Source organism: Scyliorhinus torazame, chromosome 3 (genome assembly GCF_047496885.1).
Source record: "Scyliorhinus torazame isolate Kashiwa2021f chromosome 3, sScyTor2.1, whole genome shotgun sequence".
Classification (NCBI taxonomy): Eukaryota; Metazoa; Chordata; class Chondrichthyes; order Carcharhiniformes; family Scyliorhinidae; genus Scyliorhinus; species Scyliorhinus torazame.
This window is the reverse complement of record NC_092709.1, coordinates 116,319,427-116,342,100: the sequence shown is the minus strand read 5'-3', so window position 1 is coordinate 116,342,100 and position 22,674 is coordinate 116,319,427. Positions and strand designations below refer to the sequence as shown.

General features: G+C 45.3%; 1 protein-coding gene across 4 annotated transcripts in view; it reads right to left on the bottom strand.

The window, feature by feature from the left end:
* LOC140408656 (neuropeptide Y receptor type 1-like) overlaps nt 1–22,674 on the bottom strand; it is a 49,976-nt gene that overhangs the window by 25,886 nt on the left and 1,416 nt on the right. For 3 of the 4 annotated variants that reach the window (XM_072496151.1, XM_072496150.1, XM_072496152.1), the window contains exon 2: nt 2,210–3,070. In XM_072496151.1, the coding sequence (XP_072352252.1) occupies nt 2,210–2,908 (699 nt within the window). In that variant the 5' untranslated portion in view covers nt 2,909–3,070. Of the gene's footprint in view, nt 1–2,209; nt 3,071–22,206; nt 22,340–22,674 lie in introns of those variants that run through there. The other variant, XM_072496153.1, reaches the window with a different exon arrangement.

The following is a 22,674-nucleotide window of genomic DNA, read 5'->3' as shown; positions in this document are numbered from 1 at the left end:
AAAAGGCACTCCCTGGTCTCCAGTCCGTCCACCCCCTACTAGGGCAGCCGCCACGCGAGCATCGAACTGCTAATGGGTGGTTAGTTCCACGTTGCTGGGACCTCGGCCGGTCAGAAGCAGAGGTTTGCTGGGCGGGCCTTTGGCAATGAGTCCCCGGCTGCGTTGCGTACTCTGCGATAACGCCGATTTTCGGTGCCCGGAGAATCGCTGGACCGGCGCCGGGCCCGATTTCGGGGTCAAACTGGATTCTCCGCCCCGGCGCCAGCCGCAAATATGGCGTAGGACTGCAGAGAATCCAGCCCAAGGTCCGCTTTATAGATTTTGATCGCTTTTTTGTAAGAATTTATAGCAGTTTTCATCAACAAAAAAGCTACTCACGTTACAACTATTTTTTTTCTACCCCACTGCATTGTTAGAAACCTCGAAACTGAAACTGAAATTTTGGAAACACTTTGCAAGTCAAACAGTATCTCTGGGCTCAAAAGACAAATTAGCATTTCTCAGAAGGAATACACCTTAACATCAACCTGACCGTTCTCTCTACTGATGCTGATTGACTTGTTGAGTCAAACAAAAATAAAAGTACATGGAAATACTTAGAAATAGGCCATTCAGCCCATTCAGACATTCAGACATTTTGCCTTCAAGCCAGCAAATAGTCCTAAGCACATTGCTTCCAGCATTTTTAGCAGATTGTTCAGAAGATGTAATTGGATATGAAATAAAGAACCTTCACAAGCAATTTTCTTCCATTCTTGCAAATGACTCAGCTACACCCAAAGACACTCATATCAGCTAGGATTGGGATTCCAACTCAGATTGGGAACCAAATGCGACAATGTTATAGTTATCGACATGACTCTTCCATAAAATTCTTACTTTCAGTGTTATGATGATTTTTGAAAGTGAGGTGAAGCCAATGAAGGGAAATTAGCATGAAAGTGTGACATGTATACAGACAGTGCAATTACCAGTATCCAATAGTACAAGTTTGCACGTCCACTATAATTATTTTAATAAAAGTTAAACAACCCAATCTTCAGTTGGAATATAACCTAGCAAGCTCAGCCTACTTAAAATTCTTGATTGGATACTGCCAACTCTTCATAGCGGCTTACTGTGTTCTGACAGCATATATAATAACTACCTGCTACTCTCTTCAAAAATTAAAGGTGCTCTTTTAAAATTTGATTATTATTTTAAAACATCGGGCTGCTGTAGCCACCTAAAATGGCTGATTCCCGATTAGAATGGTCAAACCCCGATCTAAAATGGCGAACTAAAGAGGCTGATGGGAAAATCAGCCAACAGGACCCAAACGGACAGCTGCAGGCAAAACAGTGTATTCAACTCTGAGGAAGTCGGCCCAGACCGATACCTGCAGCCATTAACAGCACAACAACCCAGCCATCTGCATACTAAGCAGCCATCCCCGGGAACAATTGCTACACATTAGCAACATAAAGCCGATCCAGACTTTTCGGTGCCAGCAGTGGCTGAGATAAAGAAAGGTGGACGACCACCCCCCGATCAAGGAATCGCCCCATTATTGGAGCATATCGAACCAAGTGATTGGGACCAAGTCCAATCACTTGGAACCAGGGTCAAGGTCCGCCCCGAGAGGCGGGAAGCCCCTGGGAACTATAAAGATAGGGGCCAAGTTCAGATCGACCCTTTTCTTCTCCTGCTCGCAACCTTCGAGACCCATCGACGAAGAAACAAGTAAGTCTTACTCCAGCGATCGCTACCAGACTATCGACCCGTACCAGCCTTTTTGAATCCTGCAGGCCAGACCCAATTCGATAGACCATTCGTTTCCCTGACCTGGTGGGCCATCACCAAAGTTAAGTATTGGCCTTTAGTGGTAGGTAGTAGTCTAGAAGTAGGATTGGTGTATAAGTATTTATTGCTGTATATAATAAATGATCGTTGATTTAACTTTTACTAAGCGGTGTGCTGCATTATTAATCATTACTTGAGCTTGAACCACGTGACGGTATCAGAAAGATACCTGGCGACTCGTGAGCAAAGGTGACAGAATTAGAGCTAATAAAACTAAGGCTAATAAGAGCAACACTGCATAATATTGAAATACATCAATTGAACCAAGGGTTTGAAATGTAATCATGCAGGATTCAGAACTAAGCCGGCTTTCGTCATAAGCAAATTGACCAGATTAACATAAAACCTAAATATTTTTCCCACTTACTTTGAAGTAGCAGATGAATATAAAGCAGAGTGGGGCGAAGTACTGCATTACCAGGAGACATGTAGTGTAAACCAGCCTTTGGTTTTCAGATGGCCACTGGTCAATGCAAAAGTACTTTCCAGCAAATTCCTTTGAGTATTTCGGGTCGTACTGGAACTGCTCATCGGTCAGAATGTGAAAAAGGGGGAAAGGCAGAGACGTAAGCAATGCCAGCGCCCACATGATGGCAATGCTTAGATAAGCATGCTTGTTAGTTGGCCTCCAGCCTCGGGGGTTGATTATCAACTGGTGCCGCTCAACCGCAATCAGCACTAAGGAGAATATGGAGACCGTGATGGAGATACACTGGATCATGGAATTTAGCTTGCACATGGCCTCACCGAAGATCCAATGGTCCATAAAAGTATAGACAAACGTGAAGGGCAGGCACATGACACTGATGAGCAGATCAGAGACGGATAGGTTGACAATCAGAATGTTTGTAACGTTATGCATTTCTTTCTGTTTCATGACAATGGTGATCAGTAGCAGATTGCCAAATACTCCGAGGATAATGATGGCACTATAAACCAACGCTAACGCAAATATCATGGCAGTCGGAGAGTAGCACTGGTCATAATGGCCCAGGGTATAATTTCTCTCAGAAAAGTTAAAGGGATCGGAACGATTTCCGGCATAAATGAAAGCTATCCCATCCATTCTGTCTCCAGACAGTGTTCTCTCAGTGCAAGATGTTGCAGTATAGAATGTCTTGATTAAATAAACTTCTGGAGAGTGTTGGCTTCACATTTCACCTTACATCTGTACAGTAGATTCAATATTAATCACCGCTTCATGTTTTCCAATTAAGTACGAATCTTCCTGCAATTGAAAAGAAATGTTACAATTACGGTGAACACAAATAAAATACACAATGCATTAAAAAACTACTGCAGTCTAACCACCTGGGAGCATGCTGAGAAAATGAAGTCAATAGGTTATTTAATTGCTTATCAAAATTTAATGCAACCAAATAGTTGGGACTGACATCTACATAGCCCATTTGTAGAAAAAAACTGGAGAAAAGCAAATTACTGCGGGTGCTGGAATCTGAAACGAAAGAGATAAAAAAAAAAAAAGAGTAAATGCTGTAAAATCTCAGCAGGTCTGGCAGCATCTGTAGGGAGAGAAGTAGCAGTTTATCTCCCTACAGATGCTGCCAGACCTGTTCTTAAAGTTGAAAATCAAACCATTGTTTGCATCTGTGGAATTGGTCTATACAGATGAATTAGACTTTAGCATGATCAAACACACCATCCTCCTTAAATATCTCTCCTGTGTAGCGTAGTGAATCTGCCCTTTCTCGTTTCATTCTTACCTACCCAATCGTCACAAGAGTATCTCCAGCAATAATTTCTCTGCATGATCCTGTGGCATTACCTTCAGCCAAGGAGCAATCCTGCACCCTTGACTGCCCCTCTTCTTCCTCATGCTGTACTTTGGCATATCAGTCAAAGACATTAGGTTAACCTCCGTGTACATGCTAGTGACATCTACCTCTGCCTTTCCACCACTGCTTTCAGACCCTCAAATTTGTAGAATTTACAGTGCAGAAGGAGGCCATTCAGCCCATCGAGTCTGCATCGGCCCTTGGAAAGAGCACCCTACTTAATCCCCACAATTCCACCCTATCCCCGTAACCCCCCCAACCTTTTTGGACACAAAGGGCAATTTTGAATGGCCAATGCACCTAACCTGCACATCTTTGGACTGTGGGAGAAAACCGGAGCACCCGGAGGAAACCCACGCAGACACGGGGAGAACGTGCAGACTCCGCAAAGACAGTGACCCAAGCCGGGAATAGAACCTGGGACCCTGGAGCTGTGAAGCAACTGTGCTAACAACTATGCGACCATGCTGCCACTAGGACAGATGGGAAATTACCTCGGTACTGTCAAACTGCACATCTTGGATGAGTCATCATCCCCTGCCCCACCCTTTTCACATTTGCCACCAACTATGTTCCCCATCCTGACCACCGTCTGAGTTTGAATCAGATTGTTTTCAACCTCCGATGCTCTTCGATCCCAAGCTGAACCCTGACACCATAGCCTCTCATTCAAAAACATTATTTACTTCCACCTCAATAACATTGTCTGCCTCCATTCCTGTCTCAGCCTCTTTTCTGCTAAAATTCACATCCATATTGTTGTCACTTCCAGACTATCTATTCCAATATTGTCCTATTGGCCTCTTATCTTACTATGCATTCTGTAAACCTCAACATTTCCAAATCTCTATTGCCTACAAACTGCCCCACAACAGTCCCAATCATCCACCATTCTTCTCCTTCCGGAACTACATTAGTTCCTGGTCCCCAACATTGAATTTCTCATTCATGTGTTTAAATACATACCTGGCCTTACATGTCTTTATCTCTGTAACCTCTTTATCCTATAATTCCCCTTGAATCCTCTGTCCCTCCAAATGTTGCCTCTTCTGTACCCTGTCCCTTCACCCCACAATTTGCCATGGCTTCAGCTGTCCAGTTCCCCAACCCTTATCCTGCCTGAGGCCCAAGCAGAGTAACCTGCTAGGCTTTCCCCACTCCTGAACTCCTCCCTCATAATTGAGGCCAGGTGGAAAAGTATGAATAATTGGCCGCTTCAGGGCCTGAACTGGGGTGAGGGCTATAGGCCCCGCCTACTAAAATGTAAAATTGAATGCAAGTCAGTGGATAGTCCACCCAGGGAATGTTATGCACCCCCGTCCCCCACCTCGAGCTAGTGGGAGACTGTAAAATTATGCCCATTATAACCTTGCAGTCTTGCAAACCAATCCAATATTACTCTCAACAATGTCTTTGCTTTCTTCTCTAGCTCCTTATAACTTTGTCTGTATTTGTTGCATATATTTCAGTACGATTTAATCATAATTTGTGTATATGCATTAATTTACTAAATGTACAATGGCTAAATCAGATAGGATGAAAGGATTATCAGTTTGTTACTCTGAATTATTACCAGAAGTTATGCACATCTTTTGCAACTACTTCTTACAATTTTCAAATAAACTGTAATAAATTTGAAGTTCATTTGGACTGTGTGTTCAATGGTTCAAAGCTCACTCTATATTGGGAACAGCTATTACGGGCACAAATCATCCAAAAAATGACTATGGGTGCGATTTAGCAGGAAACAAATCAGAGCCTGCTTTTCGCGGGTTAAGCGAGTGTTTCTCGGCACTTGAGCTAGGCGCGCCAGTCCAGGCAGAGTATTCGCAGATTGGGTTGGATCTCTTGAACCCCCTTAGCATCTCCACTGTGGCCTCCAGACTTCCCCACAGCACCCAATTTACCTCTTCTGGGAATCTTGAGCCCCTCCTCACCCCGCCTCTTAAGGGCAAGGCACCATGGGCCTGACCACTGGCCCGGACAACCTGGTACCCAGCCACCTTGGCGCTGCCAGCCAGACACACTGGCACATTGGCAGTGTCAGGGTGGCACTACCAGGGTGCTCAGATGTCAGTGCCAAGGTGCCAGGCTGGCAGTGCCAAGGTTCCCAGGTGCCAGCAGGAGTGCCAGGATGCCACCTTGTCCAGAGCCTGACCACCCAGGGGACTCCAATGGTCTGGGAGATCCCCCCAAGTGTTGTTATGATTGGTCCATATTTATGTGGACCAGTACTAAATGGTGCCTGGTCGAGACTCGTTGGGGAGGTCGTTAGTTCCTTGGCCCCAGGAGAATATAGCGTAGACATATTTAAATGAGCTGAATGGGTTCTTGAGGAGTCTGATGCACTGCTCAATGACAGCCCAGGGAGCTGCATGAGCCTTGTTGTATCGCGTCTCCGCATTGGTCACCGGCCTCTGTATCGGCGTCATTAACCAGGTCCTTAGCAGGTAGCCCTTATCCCCCAAGAGCCAACCGGCCATCCTGGGGTGGTCCTCGAAGAGGCTGGGGATGTCCGAATGCCCCATGATGTATCTGTCATGCACACTCCCTGGGAAGCGTGCATACACGTGCATGATCTTCATGTGGTGGTCATACACAAGTTGGATGTTCAGGGAGTGGAAATCCTTCCTGTTGATGTAGGGCACTCTCAGACAGCCCGGTGAGCAGAAGGTGACATGCGTGCCTTCAATTACCCCTTGGTAAGCCACTCAGCTCCTGACTTCAATACAGCCTTGGTTCAAACATGGACAAAAAAGCTTAATTCTAGAGGTGAGGTGAGAGTGACTGCTCTTGATATTAGGGCAACATTTGACCGAATATGGCATCAAGGATCTCGAGCAAAACTGGAGTCAAGGGAATCTGTGGGAAAATTCTCCACTGGTCCATTTATACGTGAGACAAAGGAACATCCTGTGATTGTTGGAGATCAATCATCTTAGTCCCGGGACATCACTGCAGGCGTTCCTCAGGGTAGTGTCCTCAGCCCAACCATCAGCCCAACCTTCAGCTACTTCATCAATGACCTTCCCTCCATCATAAGGTCAGATGTATAGATGATTGCACAACCTTCAGCACCATTCGTAATTCTTCAGACACTGAAGCAACCTGTACCCTTATGCAGCAAGATGTGGAAAACATTCAGGTTTCAGCTGAAAAGTGGCAAATACCATTCCCACCACACAAGTGCCAGGCAATGACAAGAGAGATTCTAACCATCTCCCCTTGATATTCAATGGCTTTATCATCACTGAATCCCCCAATATCAACATCCTGGGGTGGGTTACCGTTGTCCAGAAATTGAACGGGACTAGACATATAAGTACTGTGAGTAACCCACGTCCTGACTCCCCAAAGCCTGGCCACCATCTGCAAGGAACAAGTTAGGAGTGTGATGGAATACTTTCCAATTGCCTGGAAGAGGACAACATCAACAACAACTTCAACAACACTTCAGAAGCTCATCACCATCCAGGAGAAAGCAGTGCCTCCACCCTATCAACGCCCTGTACACCATCATAAACATTCACTCCCTACGCCACCAACGTCCGGTGACAGAAACGTGTGTCATATACAAGATTCACTGCAACAACTTGCCAAGCCTCATTCGACAACGGTTTCCAAACACACATCCTCTACCACCTGGAAGGACAAGGCCAACAGATGCATGGGAATACTATCCCTGCATGTTCCTCTCCAGGTCACACACCATCCTGACTTACAATTATATTGCCATTCCTTTTGACTGTCTTTAACCTCAGTCATCTACAAAACTAAATTGACCACCACTGACATTCATGATCTACAGTTTGACTGCAGTATTGTTGCCCACTCTGCACCAGGTCTGCAAACCAGTCTCAATCTCTTCAATTCTGCACAGAAAGATTGTGGTCTGTCCTTAAATATTGCCAAAACAAAACTCATAGCAACTCATGCCTGGTCAGCCAAACATTCCACCTCCCATATATGTTGAAGGAGGGACTCTGGAATATGTTGAGCATTCCCCAGACCTTGGCAGCAACCTCTCTCACAAGCTTTCCACCTCCACATTGATTCTGTCTACACCTCCCGCTGCCTCAGGAAGGCAGACAGCATTGTCAGAGACCCCTCACACCCAGGCTTTGCCTTCTTCCAGCCCCTTCCATCAGACAGAAGGTACAGAAGTCTGAAGACCCGCACATCCAGACATAGGAACAGCTACTTCCCCACAGCTACAAGACTCCTCAACTACTCTCCCTCAGACTGATCTGTTCCCTGTAAGGACACTGGGCGGGATTCTCTGATCCTGAGGCTAAGTGTTGACACCGTCGTAAACACCGTCACGTTTCCTGATGGCGCCAACATGGCCTCAGGAGCAGCAATCCTGGCCCCTACAGGGGCCCAGCACAGCACTGAAACGACCCACGCCGCTCCAGCTGCCGATCCCGGCGTCAGATGGGCGCCTCGGGTCCGTGCATGTGCAGTGGGACTGGCGCGATTTCTGCGCATGCGAGGTGTCTCCCTTCCCCGCACCGGCCCGAACGCAACATGGCGTAGGGCTACTGGGGCTGGCTCGGAACAAAGGGGGCCCTCGCCCGAGAGGCCGGCCCACTAATCGGTGGGCCCCGATCGTGGGCCAGGCCACAGCGGAGGCCCACTCCGGGGTCGGACCCTTCCTGCCCCCCACAGGCCGCCCCCCGATCGTTCCACGCCAAGGTCCCGCCGGGTAAGACCAGGTTAGAATGGCGCTGGCGGGACTCGGGTTTTCTGGTACAGCCGCTCGACCTATCCCGGGCGGAGAATCACCGGGGGGGGCCCCGCAGAGAGGCCCTCGACCAGCCCCGCGCCAGCGCCAATGGCGGTGATTCTCCACTCTCCGGAGAATCGCGTCCCGGCGTCAGGGCAGCGGGGTGCGATTCGCGCCAGTCAGGGCGATTCTCCGGCCCAGCCCCGTGGTGCGAGAATCCTGCCCACGATTCATGACGCCCCATGCTGCTCTTGCTCATGTATTTGCTTGGTTTGGCCCCTTGTTCTGCACTATAATCAATCACTGTTTGTCGATGTACCATTTGTCAATGTTCACTGTTGATTATTCTTTTGTCTACTATGTACGTTCCCTCTGCTGCAGAAAAATACTTTTCACTGTACTTCGGCACAGGGTGTCATGTGAGAGTACCTTTAAGAAATGGATGTTTAAGCAATGTACCTTTAAGAAATGGAGCTGATCATATTACTGAAGTGATGTCAGAGGGTAGGGGAAGCTGAGCTCACTTCTGCTTTTTTGAGTTTCAGTTTGAGAGAGCAGCTGGGAGTGTCTGTGTGTTTTGCTGTGAGCTGCATGAAGAAACACAGAGCTGGTCTGTTGATTTCTGCAATCCAAAGACAATAAATATATTGAATGTAACCTAATGTGCTCCTATCTTTGAAGGTTTGAAGTCTTTTGGATGTTTAAAGGAACAGTTTGAAGGATGATTTAGTGTTGTAGTCTTTTGGGGTTATCTTTGAAGTAATGGGTGTTAAGATATTTAATGTTTGTTTTTAAAAGGTTAACTTGAGTTCATAGAATAAACATTGTTTTGTTTTAAAAACCACTTGTCCATTTCTGCTGTATCACACCTGGAGAGTATGCGTGTGCTTCCCACACCACAATCTATTACAAGTTGTGGGTCGGTTGAACTCCATGAAGCACTTTGGGGTTCTGTAAACCCGGACCCATAACAATTGACAATAAATCAAAATCTTTAAAAGACACCATTGACAAGGAGATCCAACCTTGGGTCAGCAGTACCAGTTAAGCCTTCTGCAAACTACGGCAGTGAATTTTTGCCAGTAAGACCTCCGCACATCTGCAAAGATCCTAGTGTACAGAATAGTTCATATCACCATTCTCCTATACGACAAGGAGGTCTGAGCTATCTATCAGCAACACATGAGTGTGCACAGGAAATTCCACAAGTAATTGTGAGTGGAAAATCCTGTGAGAATTGGGAAATGCAATTCTACGCAGAGAGTTTGCATTTCCCAATTTTCCGTCCCTTAAAGATGGTGATCGGTCTCTGTGGAGCTGGTTTCCGGCTCTATCAGGCCCTGCCCTGCCAGAATGATGGTGTAAATCCCACCCATTCATTTTATCTCCAAGAGTCTCAATATTTGGAGAGAAAATTGGTCTGTGCAACTGGGAAAGTACACGCCAGTTTTCAATCTGAGCCTGACACTTTGTCAAATTCTGGTAAGACTCCCCCACTATGTCCTATTGGTCAAAAAGTGTCTCCCCCACCAGGTCTTGCTTTTTAAACTCTCAGTAGTCAGCATTTTAGGGGAGAAGAAGAAAATGCTGCAAAGACACTCGGAATCTGGACAGCACAGTAGCACAGTGGTTAGGACAGTTGCTTCACAGCTCCAGGGTCCCAGGTTCGATGCCTGGCTTGGGTCACTGTCTGTGCGGAGTCTGCACATTCTCCCCGTGTCTGCGTGAATTTCCTCCGGGTGCTCCGGTTTCCTCCCACAGTCCAAAGATGTGCAGGTTAGGTGGATTGGCTATGGTAAATAGCCCTTAGTGTCAAAAAATGGTTAGGTGGGGTTACGGGAATAGGGTGGAGGTGTGGGGACAGGGTGGAGGTATGGGCTTAGGTAGGGTGCTCTTTCCAGACACGATGGGCCGAATGGCCTCCTACTGCACTGTAGATTCTATGATGCATCTCTTCTTGAAGTGTAGCAGCATCAACATTAATGTTTGGAAGAGCTTGCCGTCAATTGTTCAAAGTGGTGACAACTGGTCCATCAAGCTGTATCATGCTCTGAGTCTTGACATCTTAATGATGAGGCAGAAGGAAAGAAAAGGAAGCAAACCCTACTCTCCAGATCCCACTACCTCATGGGATATCCTGCCCCAAAGATTCAAAGATCTGTGGGTTGAGAATCAGCCTGCCCACTCTCATGAAGGCCTAAGGCAGAAACTCGCGATCCTGAGTAAAAGTTATATTCTATCTTGAATCGAGGGACAGCCGATTCTGACAACTGTCGCCGAATCAGAATCGTATCAGCATTGTGACTGTACCTGTACTGGGCAGACTACAGCAGTTCAATAAGGGAGAGTGGTTTCACAGGTCGGCGCAACATCGAGGGCCGAAGGGCCTGTACTGCGCTGTAATGTTCTATGTTTTAAAGGAAGATAGGTCTCCTGGCCCTAATGGAATGCATCCCAGAATACTAAAAGAGATGGCTAGAGAAATTGCAAATACACTCGTGATAATTTACCAAAATTCACTAGACTCTGGGGTGTTCCCGACGGATTGGAAATTAGCAAACATGACACCACTGTTTAAAAAAGGAGGTAGGCAGAAAGTGGGTAATTATAGGCTGTTAGCTTAACTTTGGTAGTAGGGAAGATGCTGGAATCTATCATCAAGGAAGAAATAGCGAGGCATCTGGATGGAAATTGCCCCATTCGACAGACGCAGCATGGGTTCATAAAGGGCAGGTCGTGCCTAACTAATTTAGTGGAATTTTTTGAGGACATTACCAATGCGGTAGATAACGGGGAGCCAATGGATGTGGTATATCTGGATTTCCAGAAAGCTTTTGACAAGGTGGCGCACAAAAGGTTGCTGCATTAGATAAAGATGCATGGCATTAAGGGGAAAGTAGTAGCATGGATAGTGGATTGGTTAATTAATAGAAAGCAAAGAGTGGGAATTAATGGGTGTTTCACTGGTTGGCAATCAGTAGCTAGTGGTGTCCCTCAGGGATCAGTGTTGGGCCCACAATTGTTCACAATTTACATAGTTGGGGTTGGGGACCAAGTGCAATGTGTCCAAGTTTGCAGATGACACTAAGATGAGCGGTAAAGCAAAAAGTGCAGGGAATCCTGGAAGTCTGCAGATGGATTTGGATAGGTTAAGTGAATGGGCTAGGGTCTGGCAGATGGAATACAATGTTAACAAATGTGAGGTTATCCATTTTGGTAGGAATAACAGCAAAAAGGATTATTATTTATATGATAAAATATTAAAACATGCTACTGTGCAGAGGGACCTGGGTGTGCTAGTGCATTAGTCGCAGAAAGTTGGTTTACAGGTGCAACAGTGATTAAGAAGGCGAATGGTGTTTTGTCCTTCATTGCTGGAGGGATGGTGTTTCAGACTAGCGAGGTTGTGCTGCAACTGTATAAGGTGTTAATGAGGACACGCCTGGAGTATTGTGTTCAGTTTTGGTCTCCTGGCCTGAGAAAGGACGTACTGGCGCTGAAGGGTATGCAGAGGAGATTCACTCGGTTAATCCCAGAACTGAGGGGGTTGGATTATGAGGAGAAGTTGAGTAGACTGGGACTGTATTTGTTGGAATTTAGAAGGATGCAGGGGGATCTTATAGAAACATGTAAAATTAGAAGGGAATAGATAGGATAGATGCGGGCAGGTTGTTTCCACTGGTAGGTGAGAGCAGAACTAGGGTCATAGCCTCAAAATAAGGGGAAGTAGATTTAGGACTGAGCGCAGGAGGAACTTCTTTACCCAAAGGGTTGTGAATCTATAGAATACCCTGCCCAGTGAAGCAGTTGAGGCTCCTTCATTAACTGTTTTCAAGATAAAGATAGATAGTTTTTTGAAGAATAAAGGAATAAAGAGTTATTTGGGCCGGAAAGTGGAGCTGAGTCCACAAAAGATCAGCCATGATCTCACTGAATGGCAGAACAGCAGGCTTGAAGGGCCAGATAGCCTATTCCTGCTCCTAGTTCTTTTGTTCTAATGTTCTTATGTTATGTTCTTTCATTTTAATGGACTGTAGTTTCCCTATTTAATTTTTAAAATAATCTTTATTGTCACAAGAAGATTTACATTAACACTGCAATGAAGTTACCGTGAAAAGCCCCTAGTCGCCACATTTCGGCGCCTGTTCGGGTACACAGGGTGAATTCAGAATGTCCAAATTACCTAACAGCACGTCTTTCAGTGACTTGTGGGAGGAGAACGGAGCACCTGGAGGAAACCCATGCAGACACGGGGAGAATGTGCAGACTCCGCACAGACAGTGACCCAAGCCGGGAATCGAACCTGGGACCCTGTCGCTGTGAAGCCATAGTGCTAACCACTATGCTACCATGCTGCCCATCCTCGTCAACCACCTCTTCTTTCAAATTATCAAGATAGTTGAGATCCACCATGATTATTATTCTCAATCCCCTATTTTGCCTGCATAATACGTCTTCCACCTCCCTTCCCCTACCAGTAGACTACAACTATTAGTGCTGTTGACCCTTTATTATATTTTATCAATCTATATGAATTCTATTTTTGTCTTGTTGATAGCTATGTTTCATTTTTCTACTGCCATTATGTTATCCTGAATAAGTGCAGCTAGCCTGGCTTTCTCCATATCTTTTCAAAATAGGTTATAAGCTGCAATGTTTAATTCCCCATCGAGATTTTTCTGTAGCAATGTCCCAGTAATCTCGACCATGCCTATTTCCTTTCAGTGAAAGATTGACTCCAGCTGACCTGTTGTATTGCACACATTATTGCTATGCAAACATTTAAAATCATTAAGTGGGGCTGTCTCTCACTTTATGTTTAAGCATATTTTTAGACTTCTATTTTATAACTCTACTTATTCCCTTGCCATTAATGTCCTCCATGATTTAATTTTTTCCAATGTCCTCCTGCTTATATTTCTTGCAGAACTGTCCCTCCTCCCCACTTACTAGTTTAAAACATTTGTCACCTGCCCATTTCCCCTTTGTGCAAGACATGGGTCCCATGACATCAGTACAGCACCTTCCTGTCTCAGAACTGGTGCCAATGCCCCACGAAAAGGAACCCCTCTTTCCCACATCAGCTCTTCAGCAACGTTTACAAGGTTATCACACTCTCTTCAGATATATTAATCATTTCACATTGTGCTGTTGTCAAGTAATTGAGCATGTGTGAGACCCATACTTTGGTACAGCTTCATCATGCATTTTGCACGCTAATCACTTCACACATAACAAATCACATTTGCACATATACCTGTAACCCAAAATTGTACCACATGTGCCATCTGAAGAAAAAACTTTCAGGCGATCCGATACAAAGGTTGCGGTGTCTGGAGATATTTGCTCCTTTCCCCCGTATAGTCTGATATCTGGTAGTAGCCGGGCTATCGCGTACAGATTCTTATTGCTCATTGGCAAGGACAGAAATACGTCTTTAGAGGAAGCTATCAATTTACTATTCCCAATGAGACTTTCCTGGCTTTCACTAGAATATGCCAGTCTGATATCTTTTGGTGAGTTGTGTCCAATTTAAATTCAAACAAGACAAATTATTTTGGAAAAACTCCCATTTGGTGGTATAATTTTCCTGTTCCTATCTTATATTCTAAGTAGGGAATCCTAAGTAAGGATGGTACAGTGGTTAGCACTGCTGCCTCACAGCGCCAGGTTCAATTCCATCCTTGGGTAACTATCTGTGTGGAGTTTGCGCGTTCTCCCAGTGTCTGTGTGGGTTTCCTCCGGGTGCTCCGGTTTCCTCCCACAGTCCAAAGATGTGCAGGTTAGGTGGATTGGCCATGCCAAATTGCTCCTTAGTGTCCAAAGGTTTAGGTGAGGTTACGGGCAGGTGGGGCTTGGTAGGCTGCTCTTTCGGAGGGTCAGTGCAGTCTTCTGCACTGAAGGGATTCTATGATCCTATGATCCCATTTGTCTTATTTGTGAGCTCTGGAGCAACTTAATGCTTAATACTATATTTTCACATCACCTTTTCTAAAAAAAAATGCGTCATTAAATTTCTGTTACGTTTTTAGCAGTTTTCAAAGTACTTTCCAAATCCACAATTTATAAGATAACAATCATTTCCCTAATTCTAACATGTGAGAAACATTTCTAAGCTAATAAAGCTATTAACTAGCACTCCTCATCTTAAACTATAATCCAACAAGCTTAATACTGAAAATAATGAAAGGGAATCATTTAACAACTTAGAAAATGTAGCAGACAGTTCAAAGCAGTGTATTTTAGCTAACATTAACTTCAGAAAAAAATCATAGAATTCATAGAATCATAGAATCCCTACAGTACAGAAGGAGGCCATTTGGCCCATCGAGTCTGCACCACCATTCTGAAAGAGCACTATACCGAGGCCCACACCTCCACCCTATCCCCGTCACCCAACCTACCCTTTTGGACACGAAGGGACAATTTAGCATGGCCAATCTACCTAACCTGCACATCTTTGGACTGTGGGAGGAAACCAGAGCACCTGGAGGAAACCCACACAGACACGGGGAGAAAGTTCAAACTCCACACAGATAGTCACCCAAGGTTGGTCCCTGGCGCTGTGAGGCAGCAGTGCTAACCACTGTGCTACCGTGCTGCCCTTCCAATCTACATACCTAGTATAAAGGCTATCTCATCTTAGCAGTGTGAACAAGTTACTGGTGGGGGTATTATAATGTGGTCATGATTTCCTTATAAAAGGTGTAATTTAAAAAAAATTTGTTCATGGAAAGCCAGAGGTGAGGTGTGACATCAAGGCAGCATTTGACCGAGTGCGGCATCAAGGAGCTCTATCTAAACTGGAGTCAGTGGGAATCAGGAGGAAAACTCTCCGCTGGTTGGAGTCATACCTGGCACAAAGGAAGATGTGGTGGTTGGAGGTCAATCATCTCAGCTCCAGGATATTACTGCAGGAGTTCCTCAGGGTAGTGACCTAGGCCCAACCATCTTCAGCTGCTTCGTCAATGACCTGCCTTCCATCATAAGGTCAGAAGTGGCGATGTTTGCGGATGACTGCACAATGTTCAGCACCATTTGCAACTCCTCAAGTAATGAAGCAGTCGATGTCCAAATGTAACAAGACCAGGACAATATCCAGGCTTGGGATGGCAAGTGGCAAGTTACATTTGTGCCACACAAATGTCAGGCAATGATCATCTCCTACAAGAGAGGATCTAACCACCACACCTTGACATTGAATGGCATTACCATCACTGAATCCCCCACAGTCAACATCCTGGGGTTTACCCTTGATTAGAAACTGAATGGACTAGCCACATTAATACTGCGGCTACCAGGGCAGGTCAAAGGCTAGGAATCCTATGACGAGTAACTCGCCTCCTGATCCCTCAAAGCCTGTCCACCATCTACAAGACACAAGTCAGGAGTGTAATGGAATACTCTCCACTTGCCCAGGTGAGTGCAGCACCAACAATACTCAAGAAGCTCAACACCATCCAGGACAAAGCAGCCCGCTTGATTGCTCCACCTTCCACAAATATTCAAACCCTCCACCACCGATGAACAGTGGCAGCTGTGTGTGCCATCTACAAGATGCACTGCAGTAACTCACCAAGGTTCCTTAGGCAGCAACTTCCAAACCCACGATCACTGCCATCTAGAAGGACAAATACAGCAGATATCTGGGAATGCCACCAGCTGGAGATTCCCTTCCAAGTCACTCACCAACCTGACTTAGAAATATATCGCTTTTTCTTCACTGTCACTGGGGCAATATCCAGGAATTCCCTCCCTAACAACATAGTGGGTATAACTACACCTCAAGGACTGCAGCGGTTCAAGAAGGCGACTCACCACAACCTTTTGAAAGGAAATTAGGGATGGGCAATAAATGCTGGCCTAACCAGTGAAACCCACATCCCGTAAATGAATTTAAAAAAAATCGTTTCCCTCATATTGTGTCATCCAGCAGAGGGCAGTAGAGCGGAGCTGCCGATTGGCTGTTGCGGGGGAAATTTGCATACGTCTGTGTGCTCACCCTAACTTGAAGGTGGTTTGTGGAGGAGCTGTTGTCAAGTGACCCCTAAACCCGAAACACTTCTTCAGTGTTTCCCTCCCTACCCCCTCCTCTAACCAAAAAAAACCAACCGCTGTTAAGATCAAGAGGAAGGCTCGAGGGCAGGTAGAAGTCGAAAGAAGTTGAACCGTGACGTCACAGCCTGCAGGTAAAGGACTGGTTGGTGACTGGTAAGTAGTTTTTCTTTTCTTTTCCCTCAGGTGTTATCGTGCGGGGCGCAGAGGTTGCTGAATGAGTGCTTGCTGCAAAGGGGAGTGAATAACAGGTAAGCTCTTTCTTTTTTTATCTAGAGGGGATGGCAGGGATGGGAATGTTCCTCCTGCAGAATGTTTGAGGTGAGGGACGTCGTCAGTGTCCCTGCTGATTTCATCTGTGGGAAGTGCACCCATCACCAGCTCCTCAGAAACCGCGTTAGGGAACTGGCGCTGGAGCTGGAGGAACTTCGGAACATTCGGGAGGCAGAGGTGGTCATAGATAGAAGCTTCAGGGATGTAGTTACTCCGAAGAATAGAAATAGATGGGTGACGGTGAGAGGGGCTGGGAGGAAGCAGTCAGTACAGGGATCCCTGTGGTGGTTCCCCTTAGTAACAACTATACTGCTTTGAATACTGTTGTGGGGAATGACTTACCAGGGGTAAGTCATGGGGTACAGGTCTCTGGCACAGAGTCTGTCCCTGTTGCTCAGAAGGGAAGGGGGGAGAGGAGTAGAGCATTAGTCATTGGAGACTCCATAGTTAGGGGGATAGATAGGAGATTCTGTGGGAACGAGAGAGACTCGCGGTTGGTGTGTTGCCTCCCAGGTGCCAGGGTGCGTGATGTCTCGGATCGTGTTTTCGGGATCCTTAAGGAGGAGGGGGAGCAGCCCAAGTCGTGGTCCACATAGGTACCAACGACATAGGTAGGAAAAGGGATAGGAATGTAAGGCAGGAATTCAGGGTGCTAGGGTGGAAACTTAGATCTAGGACAAACAGAGTTATTATCTCTGGGTTGTTACCCGTGCCAAGTGATAGCGAGACGAGGAATAGGGAGAGAGAGGAGTTGAACACGGGGCTACAGGGATGGTGCAGGAGGGAGGGTTTCAGATTTCTGGATAATTGGGGCTCATTCTGGGGTCGGTGGGACCTCGACAAACGGGATGGTCTACACCTGGACCAGAGGGGTACCAATATCCTGGGGGGGAAATTTGCTAATGCTTTTCGGGAGTGTTTAAACTAGTTCAGCAGGGGCTTGGGAACCTGAATTGTAGCTCCAGTATACAGGAGATTGAGAGTAGTGAGGTCATGAGTAAGGTTTCAAAGTTGCAGGAGTGTACAGGCAGGCAGGAAGGTGGTTTAAAGTGTCTTCTTCAATACCAGGAGCATCCGGAATAAGGTGGGTGAACTTGCGGCATGGGTTGGTACCTGGGACTTCGATTTTGTGGCCATTTCAGAGACATGGATAGAGCAGGGACAGGAATGGTTGTTGCAGGTGCTGGGGTTTAGATATTTCAGTAAGCACAGGGAAGGTGGTAAAAGAAGGGGAGGGGTGGCATTGTTAGTCAAGGACAGTATTACGGTGGCAGAAAGGACGTTTGATGAGGACTCGTCTACTGAGCTAGTATGGGCTGAGATTAGAAACAGGAAAGGAGAGGTCACCCTGTTAGGGGTTTTCTATAGGCCTCCGAAAATTTCCAGAGATGTAGAGGAAAGGATTGCAAAGATGATTCTGGATAGGAGCAAAAGCAACAGGGTAGTTGTTATGGGGGACTTGAACTTTCCAAATATTGACCGGAAACGCTATAGTTTGAGTACTTTAGATGGGTCTGTTTTTGTCCAATGTGTGCAGGAGGGTTTCCTGACACAGTATGTAGATAGGCCAACGAGAGGCGAGGCCATATTGTATTTGGTACTGGGTAATGAACCAGGACAGGTGTTAGATTTGGAGGCAGGTGAGCACTTTGGTGATAGTGACCACAATTCAATTAAGTTTACTTTAGTGATGGAAAGAGATAGGTATATACCGCAGGGCAAGAGTTATATCTGGGGGAAAGGCAATTATGATGCGATGAGGCAAGACTTAGGATGCATCGGATGGAGAGGAAAACTGCAGGGGATGGGCACAAAGGAAATGTGGAGCTTGTTCAAGGATCAGCTACTGTGTGTCCTTGATAAGTATGTACCTGTCAGGCAGGGAGGAAGTGGTCAAGCAAGGGAACTGTGGTTTACTAAAGCAGTCGAAACACTTGTCAAGAGGAAGAAGGAGGCTTATGTAAAGATGAGACATGAAGGTTCAGTTAGGGCGCTCGAGAGTTACAAGTTAGCTAGGAAGGACCTAAAGAGAGAGCTAAGAAGAGCCAGGAGGGGACATGAGAAGTCTTTGGCAGGTAGGATCATTTAGATAGTTACATGGGTAGGATGGGTATAGAGGGTTATGGGCCAAATGCGGGCAACTGGGACTAGCTTAATGGTAAAAACTGGGCGGAATGGACTGGTTGGGCGAAGGGCCTGTTTCCATGCTGTAAACTTCTATGATTCTATGATAACCCTAAAGCTTTCTATAGATATGTCAGGAATGAACGAATGACTAGGGTAAGAGTAGGGCCAGTCATGGACAGTAGTGGGAAGTTGTGCTTGGAGTCCGAGGAGATAGGAGAGGTGTTAAATGAATATTTTTCGTCAGTATTCACACAGGAAAAAGACAATGTTGTCGAGGAGAATACTGAGATTCAGGCTACTAGACTAGAAAGGCTTGAGGTTCATAAGGAGGAGGTGTTAGCAATTCTGGAAAGTGTGAAAATAGATAAGTCCCCTGGGCCGGATGGGATTTATCCTAGGATTCTCTGGGAAGCTAGGGAGGAGATTGCTGAGCCTTTGGCTTTGATCTTTAAGTCATCTTTGTCTACAGGAATAGTGCCAGAAGACTGGAGGATAGCAAATGTTGTCCCCTTGTTCAAGAAGGGGAGTAGAGACAATCCCGGTTACTATAGACCAGTGAGCCTTACTTCTGTTGTGGGAAAAATCTTGGAAAGGTTTATAAGAGATAGGATGTACAATCATCTGGAATGGGATAATTTGATGAGAGATAGTCAACACGGTTTTGTGAAGGGTAGGTCGTGCCTCACAAACCTTATTGAGTTCTTTGAGAAGGTGACCAAACAGGTGGATGAGGGTAAAGCAGTTGATGTATATGGATTTCAGTAAAGCGTTTGATAAGGTTCCCCACGGTAGGTGACTGCAGAAAATACGGAGGCATGGGATTCAGGGTGATTTAGCAGTTTGGATCAGAAATTGGCTAGCTGGAAGAAGACAAAGGGTGGTGGTTGATGGGAAATGTTCAGACTGGAGTCCAGTTACTAGTGGTGTACCACAAGGATCTGTTTTGGGGCCACTGCTGTTTGTCATTTTTATAAATGACCTGGAGGAGGGCGTAGAAGGATGGGTGAGTAAATTTGCAGATGACACTAAAGTTGGTGGAGTTGTGGACAGTGCGGAAGGATGTTACAAGTTACAGAGGGACATAGATAAGCTGCAGCACTGGGCTGAGAGGTTGCAAATGGAGTTTAATGCAGAAAAGTGTGAGGTGATTCATTTTGGAAGGAATAACAGGAAGACAGAGTACTGGGCTAATGGTAAGATTCTTGGCAGTGTGGATGAGCAGAGAGATCTCGGTGTCCATGTACATAGATCCCTGAAAGTTGCCAACCAGGTTGAGAGGGTTGTTCAGAAGGCGTACGGTGTGTTAGCTTTTATTGGTAGAGGGATTGAGTTTCAGAGCCATGAGGTCATGTTGCAGCTGTACAAAACTCTGGTGCGGTCGCATTTGGATTATTGCGTGCAATTCTGGTCGCCGCATTATAGGAAGGATGTGGAAGCATTGGAAAGTGTGCAGAGGAGATTTACCAGAATGTTGCCTGGTATGGAGGGAAGATCATATGAAGAAAGGCTGAGGGACTTGAGGCTGTTTTTGTTAGAGAGAAGAAGGTTAAGAGGTGACTTAATTGAGGCATACAAGATGATCAGAGGATTGGATAGGGTAGACAGTGAGAGCCTTTTTCCTCGGATGGTGATGTCTAGCATGAGGAGACATAGCTTTAAATTGAGGGGAGATAGATATCGGACAGATTTCAGAGGTCGGTTCTTTACTCAGAGAGTAGTAAGGGCGTGGAATGCCCTGCCTGCAACAGTAGTGGACTCGCCGACACTAAGAGCATTCAAATGGTCATTGGATAGACATATGGACGATAAGGGAATAGTGTAGATGGGCTTTAGAGTGGTTTCACAGGTGGGCGCAACATCGAGGGCCGAAGGGCCTGTACTGCGCTGTAATGTTCAATGTTCAGTTGAAATAGCAAGAGACAAAATCAAATAGTTTGATTTCAAGTCAAAGTTTTCAATTGTTATAACCTTGAAAGGAATTAACTGTTTATTTTAACATGCTTGTTCTTCAAATCTTTAGAATCTTTTTAGATTTAAAAAAATTACAATATTTGGGTAATTTTTCTTCAACGATCTTTTTCCTGACCTCACATTTTCAAAAGTAGAGCCTGGTCAAATTAGCTGCCACAATTATCAGGTTAAAAAAAAACCCAAAATGCTCCTAACCAGAAAATCTCAGATTTACTTGCATTTAATCAGCAGCACAGTCTTGATTGAATTGATTTGAATGAATAGAACGTTTAGTGGTCCGATCTCCACATCTGAATTCTTGAAAGGTTCTCTTAGCACATGAATCTCTGCGTTTGAGCTTGACTTTTAATATGTGTCATTAAAGTATTTATTAAACACGTAAAATACATTTATAGATTATAATGTTCATTGTTTACATGCATCAATCATCTCTCCCCCCCCCCAACATCAGCTTCCCTCAGCCAATGGTACACAACAGGGACAACTGAAGATACATCTACATCGACACACTGGGGTTTATCGGAGCTGAATTCCAATTCTGGAATTCCTCCCTGAGGCCTAACAAAAACAGTTCCACAATACTTCCTCTATCCGCACATCAAACATATTACTGAAGACCGGTGTATGAAGAGGTGGACAACTGTCCACATTGTAATGGTTACTTAAGAATCTAACCCTCAATTAGATAAAACAAATCAGTAGAAAAGTACATACTTTAATGGAAGATTGAAGAATCGGGATGGGGAGGTCAAGTAGTGATTCTGAAACTGAGGATCAAAAATAAGGACGTGTTTATACGTAAGAAAATAGCCTTTTATGCTCAGAGAATAAGAGAAACCTCAAGGAAAGATGTGTGAGCTACACAGTGGCAGCAAAAAGTCAACAGTAATTGGAAAGGGGCATCTGATCACCAGAGTCTTGATTAAGTATTAAAATAAGTTTACAAAGAATTAGCTTCTAATTTCATCTTTCAGGGTACTTTAATTCTATGTTACGTTACAAGGGGCAATCTATTTAAATGAGATCTGATCTCATTGGGAATTTCCGAGGAAGAATTGAATAAGCAGTTTTAAAAAAAACAAGGAACAGGTACTCATATAAAAGGTGCCAAGTGAAGTGTTTTAAGCCTGGCGATCACAATCCTTTTCATTAGTCGGGCACTGTCCTGCTGCTCATTCACACCACGGGTTTGCTGTCTGATTGGTTTGCTTCAGTTTTGATCTTTGCTAATTAATTCTCAGGATCTGCTGAATGCTTAGAAGTGAAGCAACATTGATGTCCAGCTCATTAACAATAGATATAGAGATGAAAGGCTGTCATCAATACACTAACTGACTGAGTCCTTATGTAGCTGCAGTATTATTCGTTTATTATGTCAGAAAGAATGTGATAAAACTCAAAATCTTATTCGGTTACCTCTGTCCATCGGCCAGTCCACTCTCCGACCTCAGATATCACTTGATCTGATTCCTGTTGATCAATGATCCATCTCTCCAACACATTGTACCCGCACACTCAACCTGTTTGACTCCGAATTCTTCCTCTCTGGCTCATCCACCACTCTCTCTCTCCCTCTCCCCATTTCTCAGCTCAACCCCCATCTCCCTTTGCTACAGCTCTCTTCATCTCTTTTTCTGTAACTGTGCCTCATCCGTGTGGCTCAGCTCTCTTCCTCTCTGCTTCCTGCATCTTTCACACTCTCCCTGGCTCATTTCGCCCTCTTTTCTCGCAGCCCCATCTCCGCGCTCTCATCTTTGCTCAAACTCTCATTTATATCGTTTTCAGCCCTCTCCCCATTTTTCTCTCTCACATTGGCCCTTTTCGCTGAAATATCGATAACATTTGATTAGAAGAATGGATAGATGGATTACTATTTTTTAAAAA